This window comes from Schistocerca americana, chromosome 8 (assembly GCF_021461395.2).
Source record: "Schistocerca americana isolate TAMUIC-IGC-003095 chromosome 8, iqSchAmer2.1, whole genome shotgun sequence".
NCBI lineage: Eukaryota > Metazoa > Arthropoda > Insecta > Orthoptera > Acrididae > Schistocerca > Schistocerca americana.
The window spans coordinates 127440387-127456526 of NC_060126.1; the positions used below are offsets into that span (position 1 = coordinate 127440387).

Genomic DNA, 16140 nt, shown 5'->3' on the forward strand with positions numbered 1-16140 from the left:
AACTGTATCGCTACCGAAATGCATACTGAATAAAGATGGGACTCTAATTCGAGTACATCTACATCCAAACTCCGCAATCCACCTGACGGTGTGTGGCGGAGGGTACCTTGAGTACCTCTATCGGTTCTCCCTTCTATTCCAGTTTCGTATTGTTCGTGGGAAGAAGGATTGTCGGTATGCCTCTGTGTGGGCTCTATTCTCTCTGATTTTATCCTCATGGTCTCTTCGCGAAATATACGAAGGAGGCAGCAATATACTGCTTGACTCCTCGGTGAAGGTATGTTCTCGAAACTTCAACAAAAGCCCGTAACGAGCTACTGAGTGTCTCTCTTGCAGAGTTTTCCACTGGAGTTAATCATCTCCGTAACGCTTTCGTGATTACTAAATGATCCTGTAACGAAGCGCGCTGCTCTCTGTTGGATTTTCTCTATCTCTTCCATCAACCCTATCTGGTACGGATTCCACACTGCTGAGCAGTATTCAAGCAGTGGGCGAACAAGCGTACTGTAACCTACTTTCTTTGTTTTCGGATTGCATTTCCTTAGGATTCTTCCAATGAATCTCAGTCTGGCATCTGCTTTACCGACGATCAACTTTATATGATCATTCCATTTTAAATTACTCCTAATGTGAACTCCTAGATAATTTATGGAATTAACTGCTTCCAGTTGCTGACCTGCTATATTGTAGCTAAATGATAAGGGATGTTTCTTTCTATGTATTCGCAGCACATTACACTTGTCTACATTGAGATTCAGTTGCCATTCCCTGCACCATGCGTCAATTCGCTGCAGATCCTCCTGCATTTCAGTACAAGTTTCCACTGTGAACTTCCGATGTCATCCACAAGGTCATTTATGTATACTGTGAATAGCAACGGTCCTACGACACTCCCCTGCGGCACACCTGAAATCAATCTTACTTCGGAAGACTCCTCTCCATTGAGAATGACATGCTGCGTTCTATTATCTAGGAACTCTTCAATCCAATCACACAATTGGCCTGATAGTCCATATGCTCTTACTTTGTTCATTAAGCGACTGTGGGGAACTGTATTGAACGCCTTGCGGAAGTGAAGAAACAGGGCATCTACCTGGGAACCCGCTCGGTGCTCTTGAGTACCGAAACGATCGGCACAATGGCGGAAAGATACAGAATAGGCACCCTGGTCGGGATCACACCTCGTTACACACGCCACGATATTACCCTCCTGTCACCGGTTTGTGGATTCCAGACTCCGGTTCGATTATTTTTTAACGCCCCTTATATTATTCATGACTGAAGTCTCTGTTATGTGTATCTGCTATGTTTATTTTATAGAACGACGCTAGGAACTTATGTACGAAGCTAATATTTTTACGTCTGAAAATTACATCTGATATTAATATGGTGTATTCTGCTTGCTAGATATTCCTCAATCCAGTCTGTGCCAAAGGAGTCTCTGCCCCTTCATATGGCGAGCACGACCTCTGCAGAGCTGAGACAGAGCGTGGTTGCAGGTGCCTGAGGCTGCCGTCGGCCAGGACGTGCCCATCGAGGGCATGGACCCGGAGAAGATGGAGATCCTGCGGCAGGTGGTGGCGGCGGCGCCGGACCGGGGCGACGCCATCCAGATGGCGATGCGCGCCGTCTTCGACGAGATGCGGCGCGCCGCCAGGGCGCAGGGCGGCGAGCGCAAGGCCACACCCACTGCCGCCCTGCAGGCGGCTCTGGACCGTGGCGGGGGGCTGGTGCAGCAGGCCGACGACGCTCTCCAGAAGCTCGCCAAGGAGCTCACGCTCATCGCCAAGCAGGTAGCCAATTTTGAACCTCACCACTCTGTTGTTGTTGTTGTTGTTGTTGTTGTGGTCTTCAGTCCTGAGACTGGTTTGGTGCACCTCTCCATGCTACTTTACCCTGAGCAAGTTTCTTCATCTCCCATCCTTCTGAATCTGCTTAGTGTATTCATCTCTTGGTCTCCCTCTACGATTTTTACCCTCCACGCTGCCCTCCAGTACTAAATTGGTGATCCCTCGATGTCTCAGAACATGTCCTACCAACCGATCACTTCTTCTAGTCAAGTTGTGCCACAAACTCCTCTTCTCCCCAATTCTATTCAATAACTCCTCATTAGTTATGTGCTCTACCCATCTAATCTTCAGCATTCTTCTGTAGCACCACATTTCGAAAGCTTCAATTCTCTTCTTGTCCAAACTACTTATCGTCCATGTATCACTTCCATACATGGCTGCACTCCATACAAATACTTTCAGAAATGACTTCCTGGCACTTAAATCTAAACTCGACGTTAATCAATTTCTATTCTTCAGAAACGCTTTCCTTGCCATTTTCAGTCTACATTTCATCTCCTCTCTACTTCAACCATCATTAGTTATTTTGCTCCTCAAATAGGAAAACTCCTTTACTACTTTACGTGTCTCATTTGCTAAGCTACACTACTGGCCATCAAAATTGCTACACCACAAAGATGACGTGCTACAGACGTGAAATTTAACCGACAGGAAGAAGAGGCTGTGGCATGCAAATGATTAGCTTTTCAGAGCATTCACACAAGGTTGACGCCGGTGGCGACACCTACAACGTGCTCTCATGAGGAACAATACCAACCGATTTCTCATACACAAACAGCAGTTGAACGGCGTTGCCTGGTGAAACGTTGTTGTGATGCCTCTTGTAAGGAGGAGAAATGCGTACCATCACGTTTCTGACTTTGATAAGGGACGGATTGTAGCCTATGGCGATTGCGGTTTATCGTATCGCGACATTGCTGCTCGCGTTGGTCGAGATTCGATGACTGTTAGCTGAATATGGAATCGGTGGGTTCAGCAGGGTAATACGGAACGCCGTGCTGGATCCCAACGGCCTCGTATCACTAGCAGTCGAGATGACAGGCATCTCATCCGCATGGCTGTAAGGGATCGTGCAGCCACGTCTCGATCCCTGAGTCAACAGATGGGGACGTTTGCAAGACAACAACCATTTGCACGAACAGTTCGATGACGTTTGCAGCAGCATGGACTATCAGTTCGGAGACGATGGCTGCGGTACCCTTGATGCTGCATCACAGACAGGAGCGCCTGCAAAGGCGTACTCAACGACGAACCTGGGTGCACGAATGGCAAAACGTCATTTTTTCGGATGAATCTAAGTTCTGTTTACAGCATCATTTTGGTCGCATCCGTGTTTGGCGACATCGCGGTGAACGCACATTGGAAGCGTGTATTCGTCATTCCCATACTGGCGTATCACCCAGCGTAATAGTATGGGGTGCCATTGGTTACACGTCTCGGTCACCTCTTGTTCGCATTGACGCCACTTTGAACAGTGGACGTTACATTTCAGGTGTGTTACGACCCGTGACTCTACCCTTCATTCGATAACTGCGAAACCCTACATTTCAGCAGGATAATGCACAACCGCATGTTGCAGGTCCTGTACGGGTTATCTGGATACAGAAAATGTTCGACTGCTGCCCTGGCCAGCACATTCTCCAGACCTCTCACCAATTGAAAACGTCTCGTCAATGGTAGCCGGGTAATTGGCTCGTCACAATACGCCAGTCACTACTCTTGACGAACTGTGGTATCGTGTTGAAGCTGCATGGGCAGCTGTACCTGTACACACCATCCAAGCCTGGCCAGAGGTGGTTGTTCTGGGTACTGATTTCTCAGGATCTATGCACCCAAATTGCGTGAAAATGTAATCACATGTCAGTTCTAGTATAATATATTTGTCCAATTAATGCCCGTTTGTCATCTGCATTTCTTCTTGGTGTAGCAATTTGAATGGCCAGTAGTGTAATTCCCCCAGCATCACCCGGCTTAATTCGACTACATTCCATTATCCTCGTTTTTCTTTTGTTGATGTTCATCTTATATCCTCCTTTCAAGACAATGTCCATTCCGTTCAACTGCTCTTCCAAGTCCTTTGCTGTCTCTGACAGAATTACAATGTCATCGGCGAACCTCAAAGTTTTTATTTCTTCTCCATGGATTTTAATACCTACTCCGAATTTTTCTTTTGTTTCCTTTACTGCTTGCTCAATATACAGATTGAATAACATCGGGAAGAGGCTACAACCCTGTCTCAATCCCTTCCCAACCACTGCTTCCCTTTCATGCCCCTCGACTCTTATAACTGCCACCTGGTTTCTGTACAAATTGTAAATAGCCTTTCGCTCCCTGTATTTTACTCCTGCCACCTTCAGAATTTGAAAGACAGTATTCCAATGAACATTGTCAAAAGCTTTCTGTAAGTCTACAAATGCTAGAAACGTAGGTTTGCCTTTCTTTAATCTAATTTCTAAGATTAGTCGTAGGGTCGTATTGCCTCACGTGTTCCAATATTTCTACAGAATTCAAACTGATCTTCCCCGAGGTCGGCTTCTACCAGTTTTTTTATTCGTCTATAAAGAATTCTCGTTAGAATTTTGCAGCCGTGACTTATTAAACTGATAGTTCGGTAATTTTCACATCTGTTCAAATGGTTCAAATGGCTCTGAGCACTATGGGACTTAACATCTGTGGTCATCAGTCCCCTAGAACTTAGAACTACTTAAACCTAACTAACCTAAGGACATCACACACATCCATGCCCGAGGCAGGATTCGAACCTGCGACCGTAGCAGTCGCGCGGTTCCGGACTGAGCGCCTAGAACCGCTAGACCACCGCGGCCGGCTTTCACATCTGTCAACACCTCACCACTCTACAGCCTCATATTGCAACGATGGTTGTAATTTGGTCAAATCAGTAAGAGGATTAGTTAATAAACATAGGCAAATAAAAATTATATTTCATTAACAAAGATAAAAAAAAAAACAGGGAACAGAGAGTTATCTGCAACTTGTTCAGAATCCACACTGCTGTTACAAGAGTCGAAAGACATGAAAGAGTTGCGTACGGTGTTGCAATGCAATATCGCTGCAGAAGGCTTTCAATTAAAATGTCTCCCCCGTACGGGAATATACATAATGGATTTACGTGTGCAGGTGGTATACGCGTGATTGACGACATATCAACGTTTGGGGCTGTCCGTGAAGCATACTCGGATAGACTAATAGCAATCAGTGGTGAAACCGGGTTCGAGTCTCGGTCTAGCACAAATTTTAATTGTCGTTATTCCATGATACAGCTAATGGCAGTCCCTACTCTCAACTGCGAATGTATTTCATTTATGTGAAAGAAAAGCAGTGATTGAGAAGGAAGAGACACAGGATTGAAGCCAGTGTACAATGAGAAGGGAAGCAAGGAAAATACGGTGCGGATATTTAAGTCCAAGAAGCAAAACCAAAAGCTTCTGATGTCCGCTGACGACGCAATTTTGTCAGAAGCAGCTAAAGACTAGGCAGAATAGTTTAATTCAACAGACAGAGATTATAAGCTGATCGGCAGAAGTAAAACAAAGATAATCGAATGCAGTCGAATTAAATTAGGTGAAGCTGAGGGAATTAGATTAGCGAATGAGACGGTAGAAGTAGTTGAGAGCTTAGCTATTTGAGCTGCAAAATAACTGATCATGGCCGCAGTACAGGCTATCGAATTCTAACTGATGGTAGCAAGGAAAGGGCTTTTTAAAAGAGAAATTTCTAAGCGTCGAATTTGTAAATTTAAATTTTAGAAAGTCTTTCCTGAAGGTATTTATATGACGGGCAGCCTTGTACAGAAGTGAAACGTACACGGTGAAAAACACAGACAAGATGAAAATAGAAACTTTTGTTACTTGGTGTTACGGAAGTGTACTGAAGGCTGGATTGACTAACTAAAGACGAGGCACTGATTCAAATTACGAGGAAACTGGCTTTATGGTACAACAAAAGTAACCGAAGGGATAAGTCAAGAGCATGCATCCTAAAGTATCAAAACAATACCCACTTAATCTTGTAATGGAGGGAAATGTGGAAGGAAAGGATGGTGATGTAAAACTATTTGTACACAATAAGTAGGTTCAAAGAGATGTAGTTTGCAGTAATTATGAAGAGATAAAGAGATTTGCAGAGAATAGGCTAATTTTGTGTGCTGTATCAAACCTGCCGTCGCACTGAACTTCAAATCATCATCATCATCATCATCAATAACAACATGCCAACTTAATTGAAGCTCCTCATCGATGGCTGCTTGCATCTGAAGGGTCGTACGGTGACTGTTGAACATATTTAAAACATTGACTATGAAGTTTTGTGATTTTGAGTCATACGGGCAGATAAGCAGGCTCTGCTAAATTAACTTTCAGATGACTAACATTCTGATTATTCGACTCTGCCAAAAAGAATCGTGATATTTAGACTGGATGGGACTTCGAACAGATAGATATAACTATTTTCAAAATAAACTCATGACATAAATTCTACTGTAAAACTCTTCTCATTTCAGGTTTGTCTCTCAACTTTTAAAACATGAAATACAACCACGCTCGTGTTTAAGGCACATGATCATCGTTACCAACGAAAGAAGCCATTCCAAAACAGCAGAAATCCACCTTTTGCCACTATTCGAGTTACTGGCGTCAGTGTATTCATCCCACATTAGTCAAATTATTGACAAAACAGCAAAAAATTCTCAAGTAATTACAACAAAAGTGGAGGCAGTGATACAACAACACAGGTCCATGAACTAGGCCACTTTCCTGCCTTGTGACTGTAATTCTGCCTGTATACAGCTGAAAAAAGAAAGGGGAATACTGTCTACACAGCAAGTAAATGGATAAAATTATCAAGGAAATTGCTAGTAACATAAGCGTTGTTGATTCTGAGCAATCTACGTTCAAAGCTTGCAAAGCCTTTTTCTCCAGTTTAAAAGAAGCCGTTCCTCTGAAAAATAACGCACAGGTTGATTTAGCTGCCCCAACCGATAGGTTTTATGTAGCCCACAAACTTCCAAAAATCACGCACGAGATTTTCGTATTCTGTCACTCGCTACGCGCCAACTATTAATGGTACAGAAAAAATAAACAGGAAGTTTATGTAGAAAATTTGATGTAGTTAAATTTTGTTCTGGGATGCGTTTTTGTTGGAAACCATGGCTTTTGAGTTATTAAAGAAACACGGGTTTGGAGGTAACTTTTGTGTTCTTTTCTTGAATAATTAGAAAACTACATCCTCTAGCGATAACGTATCCCAACACAAGACTTCGCTACATCCAATTTCCTACAAAATGGTCCCGTTCATTTTTTTCTGTAGGACCAATAGGTTGCGCTAAGCTGAAGAAAACATGAGAATCTTGCATGTGGTATTTGAAGGCCTTGCAAATTGCATAAAACTCTTGGGTAGGGGTTGCCGAATCACCCTGTATAAAATATTGGTCACCGTCAATGGAAGTCGAAAGCGGGGACGTGTGAAATCATCGAGCACCGTAAGAACTGTGTGATGGTAAGCAATACTGCTAGTGGCCTGGTCACCGATACATTTCAGTTCCGACAGAAACGGATTCTTAATCATCGGATGTTTATCTGTTGTACTTATGATGATGACATAGCAATAAAAGCTCCCAAGGTAGACACTGGGAATTCTGAAGAACTGATGCAGAAATGTGAAACGCAATAGGAGAAACATGCTGATTCAGGAAGTGAAGTCTGAAGTCAGGGACTCAGATTAGAATGGCGAATGTATTATTCACGCTATTGTACACACATTTAATTCACAATAAATTTTATTTTTTCCTAGATAACTTAATTTGGGCTGTGACTTCCAGAATCAGCACCAAAACCAGATTTTTTTATGTTTTTGTACTTAAATGTTTCATCTGACTTCACTTATATTAAACAAGGTTATATACACATACGTTACCTAGCCGCACACAAAATATCGGTGTAATAAACTAAATATTTTCAGAGATATACAAAAATTATTGATTTTCTCAGAAGTAAATATGGTGAATGTGTGCTGCTCTGGAATTAATTGATTCAAGTGCAGTTTATAGATGAGAACTGCTACTCATCAATCAGTCCGATACCTAAATGTAAATGAACCATAAGGGAAATAATGCATAAGGGGCTTACAAGCTGTTAATTTCCTGCTACTTCTCGAACCTTGGGACGCGACTGTTTGCAGACAGCTACGAACTTCACGTCGTGCCTGGTGGAGGAACGTGAGCACCTGGCAGAGCTGGAGGCTGCGCTGGGCAGCGAAACCCTGGGCTGCCTGATGGGTAGCGTAAGGCTGCTGGCTGCCATCAAGGAACTCAACGGCACGGCCCGGGGACTCATCGCGGATGCCAAGAGCTGCTCCAAACTAGACGACACGCTCGTCAAGGTAAGCACCCTGTCTAAGGGGTCATAGGAGATGCTGTTATAACACTCATCCAATGGTGTTACGTAGCACCCGAAATGGTTATCCTGCATCCAGAAGCATTCTTCCACTCTGCAGCAGACTGTGCACGTTCTGAAACTTCCTGGCAAATTATGGCTACGTGCTGGACCGGAATTCGAACTTGGAACCTTGCCTTTCACGTCCCAAACTCACATCGGCTGAGCTATCCAGGCACAGCTCACGGACCATCCTCACAGCATGACTTCCTCCTGAACATCTTTCTTTCAGCAGTGGTAGTCCAGCAAGGTATGGAGGAGAGCTTCCTTGAGGTTTCGAAGACAGGAGAGTGAAGTTCTGAGAGCTGGTCGTGAATCGTCCCTAAATAGCTCAGTTGGCAAGAGAAGTTCCTGCGAAAGGTAACATTCCGGTTTCGAGTCAGTGAATAATCCACATTGTTCGATGATGGCTGGTGGCGACTTGTGTTTGAGGCAGATTTATGTATTTATTTACTCATTTATTGCACTGTAGCCTGTCACCTACAATTTAAACACAAGCTGTGTTCATTCTTACTCAAAATATTACCGTCATCAGTCAGTTTTTCCTGTATTGTGGCATTTAATGATAAATAGAAAATGCACTAATATAGCTAACAGATTTCTATTTTCCCTCACCGTAACTTTCTATTGTTAATTAAGACTGCATCAACTACCGTACTTCACCATTCACTACCACTGTTATCCTACAATTTGTCTCCATCTTATCTTCCGCCAGTACACACTAAAACTAACAGAATTACACCGCTTGACAAAAAAAGTGAAGTACCCAAAAGGGTAGAAGAAAAGGAAATCAAACCCCACCGGCTGTGAGAGTATGTGACACTATTTCAGTGATTACCAAATTTACAAAGAAGTTGGCAGATTGATTATCAGAATGACGTTACACCTCCTCTGGCCTCGAAGCATATACTTGCCTGGTTGGAAAGGGTGTCGCAAGGCCGTTGCATTCCCTTCTTAGTCAAGCTACCCCACAACTGTTGTAAGTGATGCTTTATATTCTGGATACTGCCAATGGGATGGAGTTGACGTCCGAGAAGGTTTCACACATGTTTCACATCATGCATACAGTTCAGAGAGACACCTAGCGTTTGTGGACGAGCATTATCTTGTTGAAAAATGGCACCAAAATACTGCTACGTAAGACGTAACGCATAAGGATGCAGGATATCTGTGAAGTATCACAGTGCCGTCAGAGCTACGTCAATCACTGCCAGCCGAGACCTGACGTCATACCCAATGGGTCCCCGCAACATGGCACCAGGAATAACACCAATGTGCCCCTCCAAAACGCCTTTTTTTATCTCTGAAAAATACGTATGAAGTGTCTCAGCGAAAAATACGATGAAATTTAGTGTCAACAATACTTACTCCAACTTTAAAGGAAGCTCTCACAATTTCACTATATTTTATAGACTTAATTCTTGAAGTCGAATTTTCTCAAGTATCGTATTTTTCAATTGTGTCACTGTTCTTGCCGAGGTGCGATCTATTATGACTACCGTGGCACTCTTTTCTGCTTTAGTTACGATATAATTCTGTGATTCTAGTTTCTTATTCAAACCCTAAAGTAGTTGCAGCTCCCTTCCGTTGCTGTGAGTAGAGCGTAATTCACCTGTGACTCATTTTCTTATTTTAACTGCCGTGTTTGTTTGTTTGTTTGTTCATATTTACTCATTTTTGCTATATCACTTGTTACTTTCATATCGACGACAGTTTATTATTATTATTATTGTGCTGGAGTAGTGGTGGATTTCACGTTACATTTCTGCCATTGGTTTAAAGGATTCTGCTCATCCCTTGAATGATATATCCAAGTTAAATTCACGATCCTATCATTAAATTTACGCGCTGTTTTATGTGTCACTCCATTTTCAACGTTAAAATATACGCCTAAGTTAAAATGTTTCTTCTGATGTCCAGCGCCAGTAGACTATACCTCCCCCATGAAAGGAGACAGAAACTTACGCGTCGAAACTAAAAGATTACTTTGGCACCTGTTGTAAGTTTAGGTTCAACTGCTTGTCGGTGGCGGTCCCTCTGGGAGTGATAGCCCGCTCGCTGGTTCACTAGCTAATGTGCGTCGAGAGAAGGTGGCAGAGACACAGCAACAAAAGACGTGTTGCGTTCTCCGTTATAACAGGCACAATTAAGTTACAACTTGAAACTTCCTGGCAGATTAAAACTGTGGGCCGGACCGAGACTCGAACTCGGGACCTTTGCCTTTCGCGGGCAAGTGCTCTACCAACTGAGCTACCCAAGCACGACTCACGCCCCGCCCTCACAGCTTTATTTCTGCCAGTACCTCACACACTCCGCTGCAGAGTGAAAATCTCATTCTGGAAACATCCCCTAGGCTGTGGCTAAGCCATGTCTCCGCAATATCCTTTCTTTCAGGAGTGCTAGTTCTGCAAGGTTCGCAGGAGAGCTTCTGTAAAGTTTGGAAGGTAGGAGACAATAGTCCTATGCGTAAGTTACAGTTCACCCCAAGTATCTGTCTTCATTTGTACAGAATGTATAATATGACGAACTCAGATGACTATTTTTGACATATATCAGAAAACAGCAGTAGTTACACGTTGTTGTGTGGGTCTGTGTGCTGCAGATTCAATGCCGCTCGCAGCTGTTAGTGGAGCTTGGTCCAGAGCTGCTGTCGCGCACTGCAGAGCTGAAAGAGGCAGCCGCGGAAGATGCCGACGCCGTGGCGGACCAAGTGGAAGCGCTCGTGCAGAAGTGCCTGCCGGCCGGGTCTCCGCTGGACCTCGAGGTGCAGGACCTGCTGACGGACATGGGGCGTTGCACGGCCAGCGCCGTGGCTGCCGCAGAGGGGCGCCGGGACACGCCCCGCGAGGACCTCTAGCCACCTGTAGGCACGGCTCTCGTCATAGTGCAATATCTGTGCCACTCAGGCAAAATTCGAGCAGTTATTAGACACGCAAAGTATATGAGTAAATATATGGGTATACGCAATGAAGATCATGGAAAAATGTTTTAAAAAAGGCAGTGTCTGTAAATGTGTACTCAACACGGAGTGCTGTTCCTCTAGTTTGTCAAAGTTTACACACACACGCACGCAGAGCACGCGCGCGGACTGGAGACTACAATGCACAGTAGGAACACCAACGTTTTGCTCAACATAAACAAAGGACACAGTCTGGACTCTCACCATACTTTTACAGGAATGATCAGCATCTCAAACTTGCAAAACACTATTTCCTGCCGTGATTTCTCATTAAGTTACTGTACTTAGATCCCTAAGTATTGTACCGACAAATGTAAGAAATGGTGCGAAATCAGCACTAGCAACTAAAATTATGGAAACTGGCTTAAACAACACATTTTGTCCTCTGGTCTCACATTGCCATTATCTCTAAATACTGCCTCTGTTTAATTAATAGCATGTGTAATTCTTTTTTGATGCTATTAAAATGGTCCGTAATGCTCCGAGTTACTTAATGTTGACATTGTCTCAATTACTCTTGGGTTATGGTGATTTGTCGTTGCAAGATTTTTGAGTTAATTGATGTTCTAATCCACTGATGTACGAGGTCATTGCAAAGAAATTTGACGTGGTTCAAATCAAGAATTTGAAAAATTCAGTTGACCAAAAAAAAAAGTATGGCTCTGAGCACTATGGGACTCAACATCTGTGGTCATCAGTCCCCTAGAACTTAGAACTACTTAAACCTAACCTAAGGACATCACACACATCCATGTCCGAGGCAAGATTCGAACCTGCGACCGTAGAGGCCGCGCGGTTCCAGACTGAAGCGCCTAGAACCGCTCCGCCGCACCGGCCGGCTCAGTTGAGCAGATCTAATCTTTTTTACTTCTTCCTCTTATCGAAAGCATACTGCAATCGTCCTTGTTTTTTTTTTTACAGGAGTGTAGAGCTGTTCATATGCGAAATGTTCGACTCTAACACTATTGACTTTATAGGTAATATGCACCCATGTTCAGAAAAAAAAACAGAGCACCCTGAACGACTAGTGATACGACATTCATATTCACAGGAGGTGTACATTGGTATGTTCTGCAGAAATGAGTAGCTTTTGAACCATGTCTTCATGGGGGCTCATGGTCAATATCGATATCGCAACGCACCACCACCTACGGGTAAAATGTGCCAGCGGCTCTCGTCGTCGCTATAAACCGAAGGTAATGGATCAGTTTGACTGGAGCAGACGTGCGTCGGTCGCGGTGGTCTAGCGGTTCTAGGCGCTCAGTCCGGAACCGCGCGACTGCTACGGTCGCAGGTTCGAATCCTGCCTCGGGCATGGATGTGTGTGATGTCCTTAGGTTAGTTGGGTTTAAGTCGTTCTAAGTTCTAGGGGACTGATGACCACAGATATTAAGTCCCATAGTGCTCAGAGCCATTTGAGCAGACGTGCAGTGAGTTTAATAGAGGGCTCATTATTGGCATGAGAGAATATCATGCATCTATTCAGGAAATTGCTGCTCGTGTAGGACGAAGTGTTTCGCAGTGCAACGGGTGTGTGCAGAATGGTTCCGGAAGGCCGTAGAACACGATGAGGTGGGTCGGTTCCCTCCCCGCCGACCACCCCTGAGAAGATCGACACCTCATCCGAATGGCAGTACACGAGAGAACTGCATCCTCCTCAACTCTTGACGCAACAGTGGAACACATCGTACACTATCAGGGCTGACAGTCCGTCGCCGCTCATTACGGCGTGGGTTACGTGCGCACCGCCGTCCACTTCTCCGCCTGCCTTTGATGAATGTGCAGAAACATATTACACGGCAATGGTGTATTCAAAGACGTCACTGTGTACAGGAGTGGCATTCAGATGAGCCCAGGTTGTGTTAGTTTGAAAACGGTGGCCGCATTCTCGGTCGCCGTCGACAGAGGGAGCGGTATCACAGTGACTGAATTCGCACGAGATATGCAGCGTCAACTCAAGGTCTGCGTCAACTCAAGGTCTTATGGTGTGGTGTGTTATTGGGTACAACCGCAAATCATAGTTGGTGCGTGTCCGGGGCACAGTGACCAGTGCGCCCTACGTAAATGACGTCCTGGGACCCAAGCCATACCCTTTCTGCATAACACACCAGATGCCATTTTTCAGCAATACAATGCCCGACCACATGCTGCTGCATGAACACGTACCCTCTTGGTGTTACAGGACGTCAGCATTTTGCCATGACCTGACAGAACACCAGACGTGTCGCCAATCGAAAATGTGTAGTATATGGTGGAATGACGGGTACAGCCCTATGACCCATTGCCAACCACCACAGATGAACTTTGGAACCAGGCGAATGCAGCATGAATGCCTATACCAAAGGACACTACTTGCTCCTTATACGCATAGGTGCCATCACGTATTTGTGAAAAATGCACCCATAGCCAGGCATGTGTGCGCTGGTATGAAACTTCCTGGCAGATTTAAACTGTGTGCTGGACAGCGGCTGGAACTCGAAACCTTTACCTTTTTCGGGCAAGTGTTCTAACGACTGACCTACCCAGGCCCGACTCATGACTCGTCCTCACAGCTTTAATTCTGCCAATACCTCGTTTCCAACCTTCCAAACTTCACAGAAGCTCTCCTGCGAACCTTGCAGAACTAGCACTCCTGGAAGAAAGAATATCAGACCTAGCCATAGCCTGGTGGATTTTCCAGAATGAAATATTCACTCTGCAGCGGAATCTGCGCTGATATGAAACTTCCTGGCAGATTAAAACTGTGTACCAGTTCTTCCAGGAGTGCTAGTTCTTCAAGGCTCACAGGAGAGCTTCGGTGAAGTTTGGAACGTTGCCAACGAGGTACTGGCAGAATCAAGGCTGTTAGGACTGGTCGTGAGTCGTGCTTGGGTAGCTCACTCGGCAGAGCACTTGCTCGCGAAAGGTAAAAGTCCCGAGTTGGAGTCTCTGTCCGGCATACCGTTTTCATCTGCCAGGAATTTTCTGTATCCGTACTCATTTAAGCTCATTTTATCATATATCAATCACAAATGAGACTTATTGGTGATATTTAATAGTTTCCGCAACAAAACTCTGTCTCCGTTTTCCGAAATGCCTTCACCAAAGAAGACGAAGTAAATATTCCAGAATTCCAACTTCCAACATGTGTAACTTAGAAGTAGATATCCTCGGTGAAGAAAAGCAGCTCAAATCACTTAATAAAGGCAAGGCCTCTGGCCCCGATTGTATAACAGTCAGATTCCTTTCATAGTAGGCTGATACAACAGCTTCACCCTTAGTAATCGTATGTAACCGCTCGTCGGAAGATCCGTACCCAAAAAGTAGCAAGTTGCACACCAATACCCAAGAAAGGAAATATGAGTAACCCGCTGAATTACAGACGCGTATCGCTAACGCCGATTTACAATTGGATTTTGGAACATATACTGTGTCCGAACATTATGGGCCACCTCGAAGAAAACCATTTAGTGACAAATAGCTAACATGGATTCAGAAGATATTGTTCTTGTGAAAAACAACTAACTCTTTATTCTCAGGAAGTAATGAGTGCTATGGACAGAGGACAACAAATTGATTCGATAGATTTCTGGAAGGCTTTTGACACCGTTCCTCACAAGCGATTCCTAATCAAATTGCGTGCCAAAGAATAATAGTCGCAGTTGTGTGACTGGGTTCGTGATTCCCTGCCAGAAAGGTCACAATTCGTAGTAAGTGACGGAAAGTGATCGAGTAAAACAGAAGTATTATCTGGCGTCCCCCAAGGAAGTGTTAAAGGCCACCTGCTGTTCCTGATCTATTTAAACGAGTTAGAAGACAATCCGAGAAGCCGTCTTAGATTGTTTGTAGATGATGCTGTCATTTACTGTTTTACAGAGTCACCAAATGATCAAAACAAATTATAAAATGATTTAGACAAGATACCAGTACGGAACGAAAAGTGGCAACTGACTCTATATAATGATAAATGTGAAGTCATCCATGTATGCTCTAAAAGGAATCTGCTAAATTTCAGTTATAGGATGAAACATGCAAACATAAAGCTTTAAATTCAACCAAATACTTAATTTATATCTACACCATACTCCGCAAACCACCTGATGGTGTGTGGCGAAAGGTACTTTCTGTTCCACTAACTGAGACCTCCAACCCTGTTCCAATCGTGAATAGCGAGTGGGTAGAATAATTATCAGTAACCCTCTTTACTGGTCCAAACTTCTTGAATTTTCTCCTCATGGTCATTCCGCGAGACGTATGTAGAAGGAAGTAATACGAGGGTTGCTCGGAAAGTAAGGAACGATCGGCCGCTAAATGGAAACCATAGTGAAAATCAAAACTGTTTACTTTGCACCTTTAGCTACACCCTCCACGTACTTTTCTACATAGTCGTCGCTCCGACTTAGACATTTGTCTGAGCGTTATACCAAATTTCCAACACCATCGTCATAGAAGGCAGCCGCCTCTGCTTTCCGATAGTTCTCTATGCTGGTCTATAGCGCGTAGCCTGCGCCCAAGTGTTGTCTTCGTATCCAGCGTTTCATGTGAACAGAGATGATACTCAGGACGAGTCAATTAGGACTGTCTTGTGGGTGATCGAATACTTCTCACTGGAAAGGCTGCAGGAGCGTCTTCACTGCCCCTGCAGAGTGCGGCTAAGAATTGCCATGAAGAAGGAAGTGCGTGGCAGTTGTGTTAGGTGGGTTGCATTCATTAAGGCGAAGCCTCTCAGCAGGCCCTTCTACTTGGCGGGAGACATTGTTGTTCTAGGCACCTTTGCTCACTCACAGTGCTCTCACAATTGAAAAGAGCGTCTTGATGCGATGGATCAGCATACTAGAGACACTGACTAAACGTCTGTGAAAAGCCTCGTCAGATTTTCACAGTGGTTTCCATTTCGCGACCG

General features: G+C 44.3%; 1 protein-coding gene across 1 annotated transcript in view; it reads left to right on the forward strand.

The window, feature by feature from the left end:
• The window catches only part of LOC124545247, a 32262-nt gene extending 20506 nt beyond the window's left edge, over nucleotides 1-11756 (forward strand). The window contains exons 2-4 of the mRNA XM_047124120.1: nucleotides 1500-1793; nucleotides 8046-8246; nucleotides 10902-11756. Coding sequence (XP_046980076.1) covers nucleotides 1500-1793; nucleotides 8046-8246; nucleotides 10902-11156 — 750 coding nt within the window. The 3' untranslated portion in view covers nucleotides 11157-11756. The remainder of the gene's footprint in view (nucleotides 1-1499; nucleotides 1794-8045; nucleotides 8247-10901) is intronic.
• The last annotated feature ends 4384 nt before the right edge of the window (nucleotides 11757-16140 follow it).